The sequence below is a fragment of the Bidens hawaiensis genome, unplaced genomic scaffold (assembly GCF_021521415.1).
Source record: "Bidens hawaiensis isolate Kalapana, Puna unplaced genomic scaffold, B.hawaiensis_p1.1 tig00024830_1, whole genome shotgun sequence".
Classification (NCBI taxonomy): domain Eukaryota; kingdom Viridiplantae; phylum Streptophyta; class Magnoliopsida; order Asterales; family Asteraceae; genus Bidens; species Bidens hawaiensis.
This window is the reverse complement of record NW_027505047.1, coordinates 213,747-227,252: the sequence shown is the minus strand read 5'-3', so window position 1 is coordinate 227,252 and position 13,506 is coordinate 213,747. Positions and strand designations below refer to the sequence as shown.

General features: G+C 35.8%; 1 protein-coding gene across 1 annotated transcript; it reads left to right on the top strand.

The window, feature by feature from the left end:
- Positions 1–7,649: 7,649 nt before the first annotated feature.
- LOC143610166 (F-box protein At5g07610-like) lies at positions 7,650–8,827 on the top strand. The gene is made up of 2 exons (XM_077084718.1): positions 7,650–8,575; positions 8,614–8,827. The coding sequence occupies exons 1-2, from the start codon at positions 7,650–7,652 to the stop codon at positions 8,825–8,827; spliced, it is 1,140 nt and encodes a 379-aa protein (XP_076940833.1).
- The last annotated feature ends 4,679 nt before the right edge of the window (positions 8,828–13,506 follow it).

Below are 13,506 nucleotides of genomic sequence, written 5' to 3'. Positions count from 1 at the left end.
TAGCCTACACCTTCAAAAATACACACTTAAGCCAAACACTCTCTACTCTACTATATATTCAACGATCCGAGACCAACCTAAGGTAAGAAATGATTTATCTCATTTGTACCAACATATTAGAAACCGACACCGCAGCCCCGTGATGTCGTACGAGCCGTTTGGATCTAGATATAGCTTTATTCGGGTTTTTAATCAACCAAAAACGAGCCTAAGGGCCGCCTTAGCTCATATCTGGACACCCCGAAGCTACTCAGACCATAAAATATCAAACCTCGACCAACCACGGTGATTAACGGCGGCTAACGGCTTCGAAATCGAAGTAAAACCTTAAAAAACGCGAAAAAAAGAGCTGTGTAGAATAATAGGGCGTATAAGTGCAATTAGCGTATAAGTTTATACGCCGTGTAAGTAAGTAGGCATATAAGTATATTTGGCGTGTATGTATGTGCACCGTATATGTATGAACCCCATATATGCATCTATACCGTAAATGTATTGTATACTATATAAGTATATACAGCGTGTATGTATGTGTTATGTGTATGTATGTGGGCAGCATATAAGCATATACGTCGGGTAAGTATGCATGACTTACACGCTAGAAGACTTATACGGAGGGTGACCTCCACGCTAAGAAACTTATAACGGTGATATATGATTTTCCAAATAAACGAAAGATAAACAGCGTATACGTACGTAAACGATAGATATGGACATATATGATGGTTAAGATAAGAATAAGTAAATAATTAATAAGAAATTGCAACGTTGAAAAGGAAGATTTGATTTGATTAAATAATTAAAATTCAGTATTCTGATGAGGTTTTTAGTAAAGACTTATTAATGAAAATAAAATTTTTCCAAGCTGTCTGACAGCTTAACCCAAGCCAGGGGCTCTACCCCTTGGACCCTGTTAGGGGTTGCCGCCCCTAGAACCCTGCTGTTAGGGGCGCTTCCCCGAACCCCCGTAGCTAGGGGTTAAAATAACTTAGAAGTATGGTATAGCAAGAAGTAGTTAATTGATACTATAATTAATACACAGTTAGCCGTGCACAACTCAAGAAGGGCATAACCGTAAATTCAGAAAGGAATCGCCTACAGGTGAGTTTCTAGCCCCATTTCCTTGTTATGTTTTCGGGGCTGTGTGCATACTCGATGTGATTAGTTAATACACTTACCTTAAGTGGCAAGTGTATGCCATATATGATTTATGTGATAGTTATTGAGGTTACGAATGAATGTTTGTCGGTACGTAAACTATCTTCAGATATTGCTCGCATCACCAGGAAAGGTAAGCGTTTTATAAAGTATGTATGAATGACATAGCAGGGTATGTACAATATTGTATGAATGATAGTATAAAGAAATTAAGGTATGAGTATAAGGAAGAGAGGGACCAGACCCTTACAATATCTGAGAGGATAGGGACCAGGCCCTTATAATATCAGAGAGGTTATAGGGCCAAATGCTCTTTAAAATGTATATGCATGTGAAGTAAGATTTATTATAAAAGGTATGAAAGAAAGAAATGAAGAAAGAATGAATGAAGGTATATACTTATGTATGTACGAAAGAAAGATAAGCAGGTTAAGTAAGTTATATTTATCTTCGGATACGTATATATGTCAGTATGTGAATGTATTGTGTTGGGCTAGTATTTATATGGTTTGTATTAGGTTTGGGCTTACATTGTAAACCGAGATCCATGTGGATCTCGGTGGAATTGTATGTAGTCTTTATATAAACAGTGTATCTAGGTCATTTTGGGGTTAGACGTGAACAAGAGAGAATGAGAGACTAGAAGGGTTGTTATTCTGTAATCAATAATGCTTAAGCACTCGACGTGAATATACGTGTGTTTTGAAGCAATATCATTGTGTTCTTATTGTTTACTTGCTTTATATTGAATCTATCCATTGTTAAATTCCGCATAACAACGATCTATTGTGATATCATATTGAAAGATCCGTCTTAGGGACTTACATATTGTATGCTACCTGTTTTTAACTAGAACTCACTTAGCTTAGCTGACTTTTAGTATGCACGCAGGTTAATAGATAGCTTGAGGGAGACACATGGCAGGATCTGAAGAAGCTGGCATCTGCTGAAGGATTTGTCATGATGTTTAATAAGATGTTTTAGTTATGTTTTTAAAGACAAGTTTGAATGTTTTGTAACAAATGATTGATGTTTTATTTTTTCTGCGAAAGCTTTAATTAACTATGATATTTAGAACTGTGTTTATGAGTAAATTCAGCGTCAATGTAGGGCACCGGGAATGGAGCCTTACAGGATAAGACTTGCTCGACTACTTCCACCTGCAACACTTGTCCCAACTTTATTTTCTTTTGACTGATTGGTTATTCGAAGATTGTCATCCATTAATTCAAAAGACTTTATGGTAGAAGCCAACTCTGAGAGTGTTATGGTATTCAGATTTGTGGTTCTCTTAATGGTAACCACACTGATGATCCATGCGTAAGGCAGTGAATCCAATAACTTCATGTTGATCTCAGATGACTCATGGATGATACCAGCACTTCTCATTTCAGTGACGAATGACTCATATCTATTGATGAGAGAGGAAACGGAATCTCCTTGAATATGTTAAACATGTTGAATTCTTCTTTTAAAATGTCATTTTGGCATTCACTCATATTTATACTTCTATCAAGCTTAGAATTGCAGGACACACAAACACACAAACACACACACACACACACATATATATATATAAAACAAAGTAATAGTATTTTTTTTGGTCAAAGTGTAACTAGTCAACGGGTTAAAGTCAACTCGCCAGACTCGATTCGATTAATTTTTTGGTCAAAGTCAACGAAACAACGTTCGATTGGTTGATTGGTTGACTTTTTTTTGAAGATAACACACAATCTAACAATAAAGTATAAAGAACTTTAGTCTAAAAACCAATAGATTGGCCTAGATATGAGTTATTAAACTATATCTGAACCCAGACACGAAAACCCAAAACACCAAAAACTTAGATTTGATGATTTTCGGGTATCTCTAGGATGTAAGACACTTCAAAATTAGCGGGTAAAATGAAGAACAACCTCAAATCTACCAAAAACTAAGATCAAAACCCGAAAAGGTTGATCCAAAAATCACAAAAGTTGAGCCGAAAGCTCTGATACCACTTATAGGTCCTCTTTGGGATGGATTTGACAACTTTACTCGTATCAATTCGTGTTGTTAGCTAGCGGAAATCACTAACAATAATCAGATCTCGGATCTTAGTTTGTAAACAAAAGAGAAAATGATAGAAAAGTGAGTGTTTGTGAGAGAAAAAGGTCTCTTTATTTCCTTGGTTGATAAGAGATTTGAAGGGTTGTTTGGAGAAATGGGTAAAGTGACCTTATATATGGTCCCCATTTCTCCAAGTTTACAAAACATGGTTACAAATAAACGTACTGAGGTACGTAATATATCGACTAAAAGCAAATATAAATACATACACAACCTAATACTAATATAGAATATTAGCCCTACAGTTTGTTTTGCGTCTTCGTTTATTAGAACTTGTTTTCTGTTTATTAGTTCATGTTTTCGCTGCGCAATAATGAAAAAGGGAAAATTTCATTACTAATTTTCATACACCAATATGCACTTTTTAGTAACCAGTTTGTGGCTGCTCTTTTCTGTTCCGGCATTTAAAGAGTAACATGTTTGGCTAGTTGATAAGCAGGAGACTAGAGGTGGCAAATGGGTTGGGTTGGGTAGAACGGGTCATGGGTCGAAACGAGTCATGGGTCAGAACAAGTCAATTAAAAAAAGGGTTGTTTTGGTTTGGGTCGGAATAGGTTAGAGTCGTTACGGGTTTTGTTTTTTTTAACAAGGATAACAGCGAAAACATTTTAAATTATTTTAGATTTTTTTTTTATTTATATTTTGAGTTGTGATTTTTTTATTATTTTTTTTAATATTTTTGAATTTTTTTGAAGGGTTTCTAATAAGATAAAAAACCCTTAAAAATAATAATAAAAAAATCATAACTAAAATAAAAATCAAAAACAAAAAAGTAAAAACACTAAAATGTTTCTTCCGTTGTCTTCGTTCGATAAAAAAATCGAGAAATCGAACCAAAACCGAAAAAACCGACGAAAATGAAACAAAAAGCCAAAACCGAACCAAATTAATCAAAAACAAAAAAATCAATCAAAACGAAACTAAAATAATTCAACTAAACAAAAATGCATTCGTAATCGACCAAAAAGAAACAAAAGAAACCATAACCCAACCCGTCCAATGTGAAAACTTGTGATGGCTTGAAACCTGAACCGAACCCGTTTCAATCTGAAACCTGTTTCATGAAGAAACCTGTCTTGTACGAAAACCTGAACCGATCTGAAACCTGCCACATTTCCTTACGACACTAACCCACATCGACCCATTTCTTCGAACTTGTCGACCCATTTTGACCCGAAAATAACAAGGTGGAATTTCAAATGACTCATTTTGACTCATTTAGTTAAAATCTATGACCCAAACCAACTCATTAAAATTTTAAAACAACCCATTTGAAAAGGTTTTGGTCAAGATTGTCATCCCTGCATGAGACACCATTCAAGACTTCACTTTGTTACATGAATATAACCCACTAGACTAATAAAAACTGCACAGTGACATTGGATCGAAAAAAAATTCAAAACGAGCATAGCCTTATTAAGCCTGAGCCTAGTCAGGGCCTCATATAAATATCATTTTGTTATCGAGTTCAGACTCGAGCCTTGTATGGAAAGGTTAGATAGGCTCGTCGAACCTTACCAGCCTAATGCATTGTTGAGGTTTAACTCTTTAGGCCTTTTATGTATTAATCTCACACTGCAAAGCCGAGCTCGAGCTAAGCTTTGGCTCGTTTATGGAATTGCACACGAGCTTGAACCGAGCATAGGCTCGTCTAAGTTTTATTCAAAAAATAATAAAGTAGCTAAGCTCGAGGTTGAAAAAAAGACTCTTGAAATGAGTATGAACATTAAAAAAAGAGCTCGAAATGAGCCGAGCTCGAGCATAACCGGGCTCAGACTTGGCTCGGATTGTGTACACCCCTATTCCTAATTGCTACTGCAAAGTCAACTTCTGAAATAATAAAGAGCAAAATGAGATGAGGCATTGTGTTCAGGGTCGGCCCAACCATTTTGGGCCCAAAGCGAAGTAACATTTTGAGGCCCTTTTCCAAAATATATTTTATTTTTGCTTGCGGTCCTCGGATGTCGGAATATGATAATATCAGGTAATACATTTTTACGTGGAATGTATGTTAGCTACTACGATTCATACTGTTATAATGTGTCAGTTATGATGATATGTTATCTAGATTAATCGGTTGAAAAAAAATAGATTAAGAAAAAGAAATGCTGAAATCAAAATAGATTAAACAATTGCTTAAGGAAATTTTGTATCAGGAACATAGATTTCCTATCGGTCTTGACCTTCTCAGAGACTTGCCAAGATAGGGATCTGCTCTTATATTATAGATATTATAGACGAGAAAAGGAACCCCTCTCTCTTTCCTTTCTGTGCGCTCTCTCTTCTGTCATTTGCTTAAATAATTGAAAGTAAAAAAGACGTGATCAACTTTCTCGATCTGCTTCAGACTCATCACTCTAATGTCTCGTCCAGGTCGGGGGGTGAATTGGGCCCTCTGAATGAACAGTGAACCAGTCCTACGAGTAGGTCGATCCACCGAAATTATTGTTTATATATATATATATATATATATATATATATATATATATATATATATAGTCCTGAACCAGAAAGGTACTAGGCACGGGTCATGCCACCTTGTTCAGGCGAAAGCCCATCAAGTGAATGAAGTCTAATTCCCATTCCGGGCCGGCCCAGGCCTGCTCGCTATCCGAGTGTAGTCAGCAAAAGCAAAGAGAAAAAACTTACGTAACGTAGGACCAATAAGATTGAATCCTCTGAGAGAGAATGGATTCAGAGTATACTTATTATATATATTGATCGAGGAGAGCGGGGAATAATCCAGATAGGAATCGAAATCGTTGCGTACTAGCTTCAGTGGAAATAAGTAAGTGTCAAGTTAAGGAGAACTAATATTGACCAGGGAAAAAGAGGAGAAAGTAAAGTCTAAGCGCATATGGCACGAAAAGGAAATCCGATTTCGGTTTGAAACTACCAATCTATTTTTCTTGATATCTTAGTATATATCATTTTTCTTTCGATCACGTTGACCTTCATTAACCTAGGAATACCTATTATATTTTGGCTTTTTGTGACTCCGGGGAGGACGACGAATCGAGGATTTGCGCTCATCCTCCAGCAGAGGGTTCCTCAAATGCCCAACTCGATTTGGACTTAACTCTGCGTCCGCCGGGACCAACAGCAGAAGAAATAGAAAGGGAGCTTTCCTCTTTTCTTTCTTCCTTTAGACCAGCTACATCTATTGAGTGAGAGAAAGGTAATCTATTTCATTCCATTTTCTTTATTTTGATATTGATAGGGATCCCCATTCATTCCTAGATTCCCGAATTGATTGTCCCTACCTAACTACATGGTAGTGGTCTAGGGAGCGCAATTGCTAGAGCACGGGAGAATGAAGAGTAATGATTTCAGCAAGAGTAGCCGGACAGACTACTATAGTGAGTACAGTAACTCCAAAATGGAATATGTATTTCACAAAACATTTTATCAAAGAAACTTACATGAATAAGAACCTATTACCTAACAAATACACACAATATTGCAAGGCATAATGCTAATAACATCCAATCCAAAATCAAAGATTTACAACAATAAAAACATAGCAATCCAAAATCATATTTTTCGATGTAAGCTCAACAAATAATAAGTGTTTGTTTCTATGCAACCAGAATGTCAAACGTGAGAATTAACCTAGTAGTAAAAATTGGGGGCCTTAAAAATGTGGTGGCACTAAGCTAGGGCTTTGGTTGCCAATGCTTAAGGGCCGGCCCTGATTGTGTTGGTAGATAAAAGTGGCTAGTCGCTCTCAAATGTCTGACAAGTTTGGTTAAAAAGAAAGTCAGTTTAACAAGCTTAAAAGAACAGTTACCTATAGTTTTTATTATTTGTATCAAGAATATGTCACTTACGGGTAGATAGTATTTATCAAACTCTTAACCTCGGATCACGCATATCTCCGATCTTCTCAGAAAATAGACCTTTCTGCAAAATGGTCTGTCCCTTATTTTTTGCGTGATCTGAGGTGTTCATCACGGAGTTCTATAATGCACGATCTAGGTCTACAGTTTGCCTGATCAAAGGGTCATCACAAATTTCTAAAATGCCTTGAGTTACGGGTTTAGAAGATCTTGGGTTTAAGTCTCACATACAACAATAATTAAAATGAATTCGTCATACAAAAAATAAAAAAATATATGTAAATGTGAAATAATAAATTTAAACTTTACAAGTGAACCAAATAAAAATCATTTTTTTTAATGACAACTAAACAAAACTCCTCAAAATCGTTAAAATCTTTTCGCCTTATCAAATCAGACTCATACATTAAAAAATAAAAACTATATCGGCTACAAATTAACACGTTTCAACTTTTGCCAGGCCTTTCATCTTCTTCAACCCTCTCAAAGTCAGTATAAAGTCCCAAACAATAGTGAACACCTGCTTGTTTCTCACCTGCTTCCATGGAGGATTCCGATCTTCAATCTGAAGCAGTAATTGTTTCCAACGACGACCTTTTAACTGAAATCCTTGTCTGGCTTCCTGTTACCTCCATTCTTCGTTTCAAGTCCGTATCTAAACACTGGCGATTGCTTTTGACTCACAAACACTTCACCCACCGGTATGATAATAATAACCTTTTTAAATCTCCTGGTCTTTTTGCTCGCACTCTTTGCACCTTCTCTTCAAAATCTTTTGCTCATCTTCTTGCTGGTGATATATATGTTTCCTTTGACGTTGAAAACCGAAGCCCTCCTCCTTTTCGGTGTCTTGATTTATACTTTAATCGTTCCCGTGTCAAAATCCTGCATTCTTGTAACGGTTTACTACTTTGTCATACCCTTCACAATGGAGCTCGTGAACATTTTATATTCAATCCCACCACCAAGCAACTGGCAATCATCCCACCGGCCCCGAAATACATCTGCTCTATGGCTCTGGCGTTTCATCTCACACATTGTATGCATTACAAAGTCGTTTGTATTCGTTGTTTTGAGCTCTTAGGAGACGTGTTTCAGATTCAAGTCTACTCGTCTGATACCAGGAAATGGAAGATATGTGTCGAATCTTTCTCTGCACAAAATCTGACCTTCTGCCAACCGGTTTACTGGAACGGAGCTGTTCATTGGGCTCCCGATTGTGGAAGTTGCAATTTCTTGTACTTCAAGTTAGATGTTGAAGAGTTGCAAATGTTGCCCGTGCCGGAAGGGTTGGTGTCTGGTGAAATGTTAATGTATTTTGGGGAATCTAGAGGTCATCTACATTTAATATTACACAACAATCGCGAGGCAGATAGTTTTTGCGTGAATGTGTACGAGATGTTAGGGGATCACTCGGTGTGGTTTGTCAAGTATCGATTGCAGCTTGATGCACTTCTGGATGATGTCCCGTACTGGATATTTCAACATCGGTGCATGGATGATTTTGGAACATGATCTATCCATCCCAGTGTGCTCTTCAGGTTGTTGATGTGGTTAGAAATAAAGAAGAAGAAGATACGTTTTTGGTGTTGTTAGGTCCTTTGAAGATGATTAGGTACAATGTTCATGACAAGAGTTTTCAGGAGTTATATCGTTACAAAGAGTTCTCTTATGAATTCACAAGTGCTCATCGTTACATTCAAATCTTGTCTTCTTTCTAGAAGGCAATCATGTTTGTTTATGTTTTCCTATTAAGGTGTTTGAATGCATTCAAAAATATTAGTAATGTTTTGTGTTTGTTGAAACTTTGTTTAAAATGTAGTTAAGGTTTGTTTGATGAGCAATAAGCTGAAAGACAATTAATGGTTCTCTTTATTGTTTGACTTTTGAAAGTCAAAAGTCAAACAATGGATCATTTGTATATCAACCTATCCAAATAAGTTGAATAACTGTCAAGTCTCAAACTTCTGGTTTCCAAATGTACTAAAAGGACTTTCAAATTATGTAGTTATACTACCTTGCTGTAATTGCAATTGGTGCAGTAACTGCACCATCCAGATATCACATGAATTATTAAGTTTTGTTATAAGATAGTTAATAGGAAACCATAGAAATCATTCATGGTCCATCACCACACCATCATTTCTAAACCTTAGTCCATGATCGATCATACAATTTTCGTATGTGCTCCTGTAAACATATGAATGCTATCGCCACTGTCCATCCATTGGATTTTACTAATTCTAAGAAAGTAATATAGAACTGGATTTACAAGTTCATGGACATATGATGATTACTTGAGTCGAAATATGTGCGTATAAGGGTGGTGGTGGTGGCAGTGGTGGTGTTGATGTTGATGTTGGTGGTGGCAAATGGTAGGTCGTGGCGACAACAATGGGTGTGGGTGTCGCTCGCCTATTTCGACCATTGAAGTTAGCAAGTATTATCAAGTGGCCCGACCACTGCTAACACAAAAAACCAACCGGGTGACCTGACGTCGCAACGCGATCCATACAAGCAATGGACCAAGGAGGAGGAGGTGGCCCTCGCAAGGGCTTGAATCGTCGTTTCGGAGGATGCCGACGTCGGTAAGTTTTTTAATATTAACTATTTATTAAAAATATATTTAGTGTTTATTAAAAATGTATACTAATTGTGACAAATAATTTTAATTTGTAGCTAACTTTCAAGCCAACGGGATATTTTGGAAGAAAATATTTGAAGCTTGGCTCGCGCTAACCGATAAACCCGAAGAGTACCGGGAAAAGAAGCGGTTCAAGCCCACTGGAAGGGGCTTAACGCCGATTCTCAAAAAATTTCAGGGATATTTAACCGGTTGCACGGCCCAAGTTGGCGTAGCGGGCTATATCTCAAGCCTTGAGCGACTTTCGAGCTCAAGGCCAAACCGGAGGGCGGTCCGGGAAACGTTCAAGTATTTAAGATGTTGGGAAAAGCTACGCCATTGCGCGAAATGGAACGGGGCACCCACCGTTTCGGTCACCCGATGAGTCGGCTCATCCCAGCCTTCAAAAAAGTCGAAGACATCGTCGTCGACAAATCTGTGCACACCAAACACACCCGATTTGTCACACCAAACACACCCTCCGATGCTCGTAACTTCTTCGAGGACGACGCGGTCATTTTAGCCGACGATGAAGAAGTACAGGAGTTGCCTTGACCCCGCGGGAGATCGAGAAAAAATAGGGGGAAGGTTCGTCGTTATCACGATTCAATACGGCGGCCAGTGAAGACGTCGGACAATTAAACGAGTTGGTCGGTCGTTTGGAAACAAATGTCATGGAAATAGGAAACGACCTCAGAACATCCAACAAACACCAAGAAAAGCTAGCCAAGACGTTTGAATTACGTCAAATGAAAGATGACTAAGAATTCCTCAAATCGGAAGGGTTTCACGAATAGGCCGCATTATTGCATCAAAGACGACGTTAAAAAATGCGCGAATATTGCGGATATTGGTTTTCTTTTTTGGTTATGTATTTTTTTTTATTTTTAGTTATGTATTTTTTTTAGTTATGTATTTCTTTTAGTTTTGTATTTTTTGTATTTCTTTTAATTTTAATACATTTTTATTTTATTATTTAATTTACTTGGTTTTTATTTGTTTAGTTTAATTATAAAAAGAAATTAATAAACAAAAATACTCTGCCGAGTTTGTAGCCCTACACCTCAAAAAAAAATTCCCACCCATTGCTGACAGGGTGCCACGTGTCGCAATTCGCCCCAATTTGTAGCCCATTCACTATGCATAGCCAAAAATACCAGACTAGAATGATTGGTTTATAACTTGATTCCATTGGTTTTTTCTAGAAAGTACAATTTCACTTTATGCACAAAATTTCAGAATAGTACTTTTTACCAAAAATAGAAACTCGATTAATCTATTAAAAAACCCGATGAACACTTTGTAGATCTTAAACCACAGATTTTCAAGCTTAACCAAGAATCTTTCTTAAATTCAAACACCTTCGAGAACCCAATAACACACTACTTCAAACTCGAAGACTTCAAACAAAACTAAATATTTCAAGCTTGTACACACAACTATATTAACAAGTGAACCTGAAGACCCACTTCAACACTTGAACACAAGTCTACAACATACAAATAAGACCAAAATCCAAGGTTGTGATCCAAGAACCATAACTAGTAGAGCCGAAAACTCTTATACCAATTGCAGGTCCTATGAGCGGATCAAACAACTAAGTTCTTGAATCAGTCTCACTTACTAGCTAGTGGAAATCACTAGTAAGCAACCTGGATCTTAGATCTTGTTTGTGTTGGGTTATTACCCGAAATGGTAAGAAAGAAGAGAGTATGAGAGGAGTTGGTGAGATAATGATAAGGTTATTTTTAAAAGGTTGTGTTTAGTATATTCATTCTTCACCTTATATAGGTGAAGACATATCATACAATACTTTTCATGTAAAGGACCAATGGGCTCAATATTACATTGCCACAAGCCAAAACATACAACAAACGAAACCGACAAGCTACCAAATACATCGTGCAGAGATCAAACAAATACAAAAGGCTAAAATTCAAAACATGACCTTATATATATATATATATATATATATATATATATATATATATATATATATGAGTGTGATCTAGAGAGAACTAGCAAAGAATTATTTTTAACTATTTAAAAAAAAAATATTTTGTGATTTTTTTCTTTCCTCCTTCTAATAAGATGATATTGTTACTAAAAAATAAACCTTAAAACTTGTCGGTGTAGTGCATATGTGCACTAATACCTATTGCATATATACAATAGTGTTTTATTGCATATAATACAACACAATTGCATTATACGATACACACTATTGAATATATGCAAATATAATGCAATACACACTATCGCATATATGTAATACAACAATAATGCACATATGCACTATATCGATTTTTGTTTTGTTTTTGTATATAATATAACACTATTGCACATATAAAATACAAACAATTGCATATATGCCAATCAACACTATTGCACATATCAAAATACACACTAGTGCACATATGCATTAAGAAAAAAGTAGATGTATTGCATATATGCATTACAACGAGTTTTTTTTTTTAATTTTTATATTTTTTTGTGATAATAATTTCCTAGGATCAAGGATTTAGGCTACATAGTTGACTAACTCTAAATTTTATGTCCTTCCTACTCTTCCCACAAAACTATGAATTTTTATTTTAACCTTTTTCTATATATATATATATATATATATGGGATGGATCTTGTGAGAAGTGATATTACAGCGAGAAGTGCGAGAAGTGAATGTATAACTCCATTAATCCCTAATTTCACTCCCTTTTATATGATGTTACATACATATATGTAGGTTGGTTGTATTTATGTCTTAAATACACATTCAAACCTACCTACAAACATATAAAGGTACCGAGCCACATTCAAACCTATGTACCTACACACATACATATGCACCTACATATAAGAAAGTGAGTGAAATTAGAGATTAATGGAGTTACACATTCACTTTTCGCTGCAAAAAAACTTCTGAAATGATCCAATACATACATATATATATATATATATATATTTATATTTATATGGAGGATTATCCTAAAAACAAGTAGTTTCCTAGGAAGACTAGGAATAAATCATAGTCATTGGATCATATCAATCAATAGTTGAGATTTAAAATTACAAAAAACCGTCATAGTTTCCTACAATTACGCTTTCACCATTATAACCGTCATAGTTTCATGTAACTGTTCTTTCACCATAGGTTTTAATGCCAAATGTCTAAATTCCACTGGTTCTTACCATTCCTAGGAAACAATTTCTTTTTATTTGAACTCTTTTATATATATATATATATGCATGCATTAACTCGAATAACCCAATTACATGCACTTGTGTTTATATTAATGATATTGATGTAACGTAATTGCGAATCATGAAATCTAAAACAACTGTTCAAATGATGAATCTAAAACAATATGTGCTGGAAATTGAAAATTTAATAGTTATTATGTGTACAACGTTTACCCACATGAATTGAAAATTGAAAACAGAATCTTACTAATCTATTAGATCAATACAATTCTTTCACATGTTCTTCTACTAGGTTGTCCACATAGGCCTCCAACTTATCATATTTCCATTCTAAGAATGTCTATTATGCTGCCACGTGTCATATTAACCACAAACCCAAAAAAACTTATTTAAACCTTACGATTTTTCCATCATAATCATTTTAATCTCTCTCTCTCTCTCTCTCTCTCTCTCGCGGCTTACTAACTTCATCATCCACCATATTCTATATTCCGGCAATGTAGATCGAGATTAATCGTTTTCCAGTAAGGTTATATATTATACTCTAATGGCCAACAATGTTATATGATTTTTCAG

Coding starts and splice junctions, on each gene's coding strand:
- LOC143610166 (XM_077084718.1), top strand. CDS start 7,650: ATGGAGGATTCCGATCTTCAATCTGAAGCAGTAATTGTTTCCAACGAC. Junction 8,576..8,613: donor GCACTTCTGGATGATGTCCC/GTACTGGATATT, acceptor TGGATGATTTTG/GAACATGATCTATCCATCCC.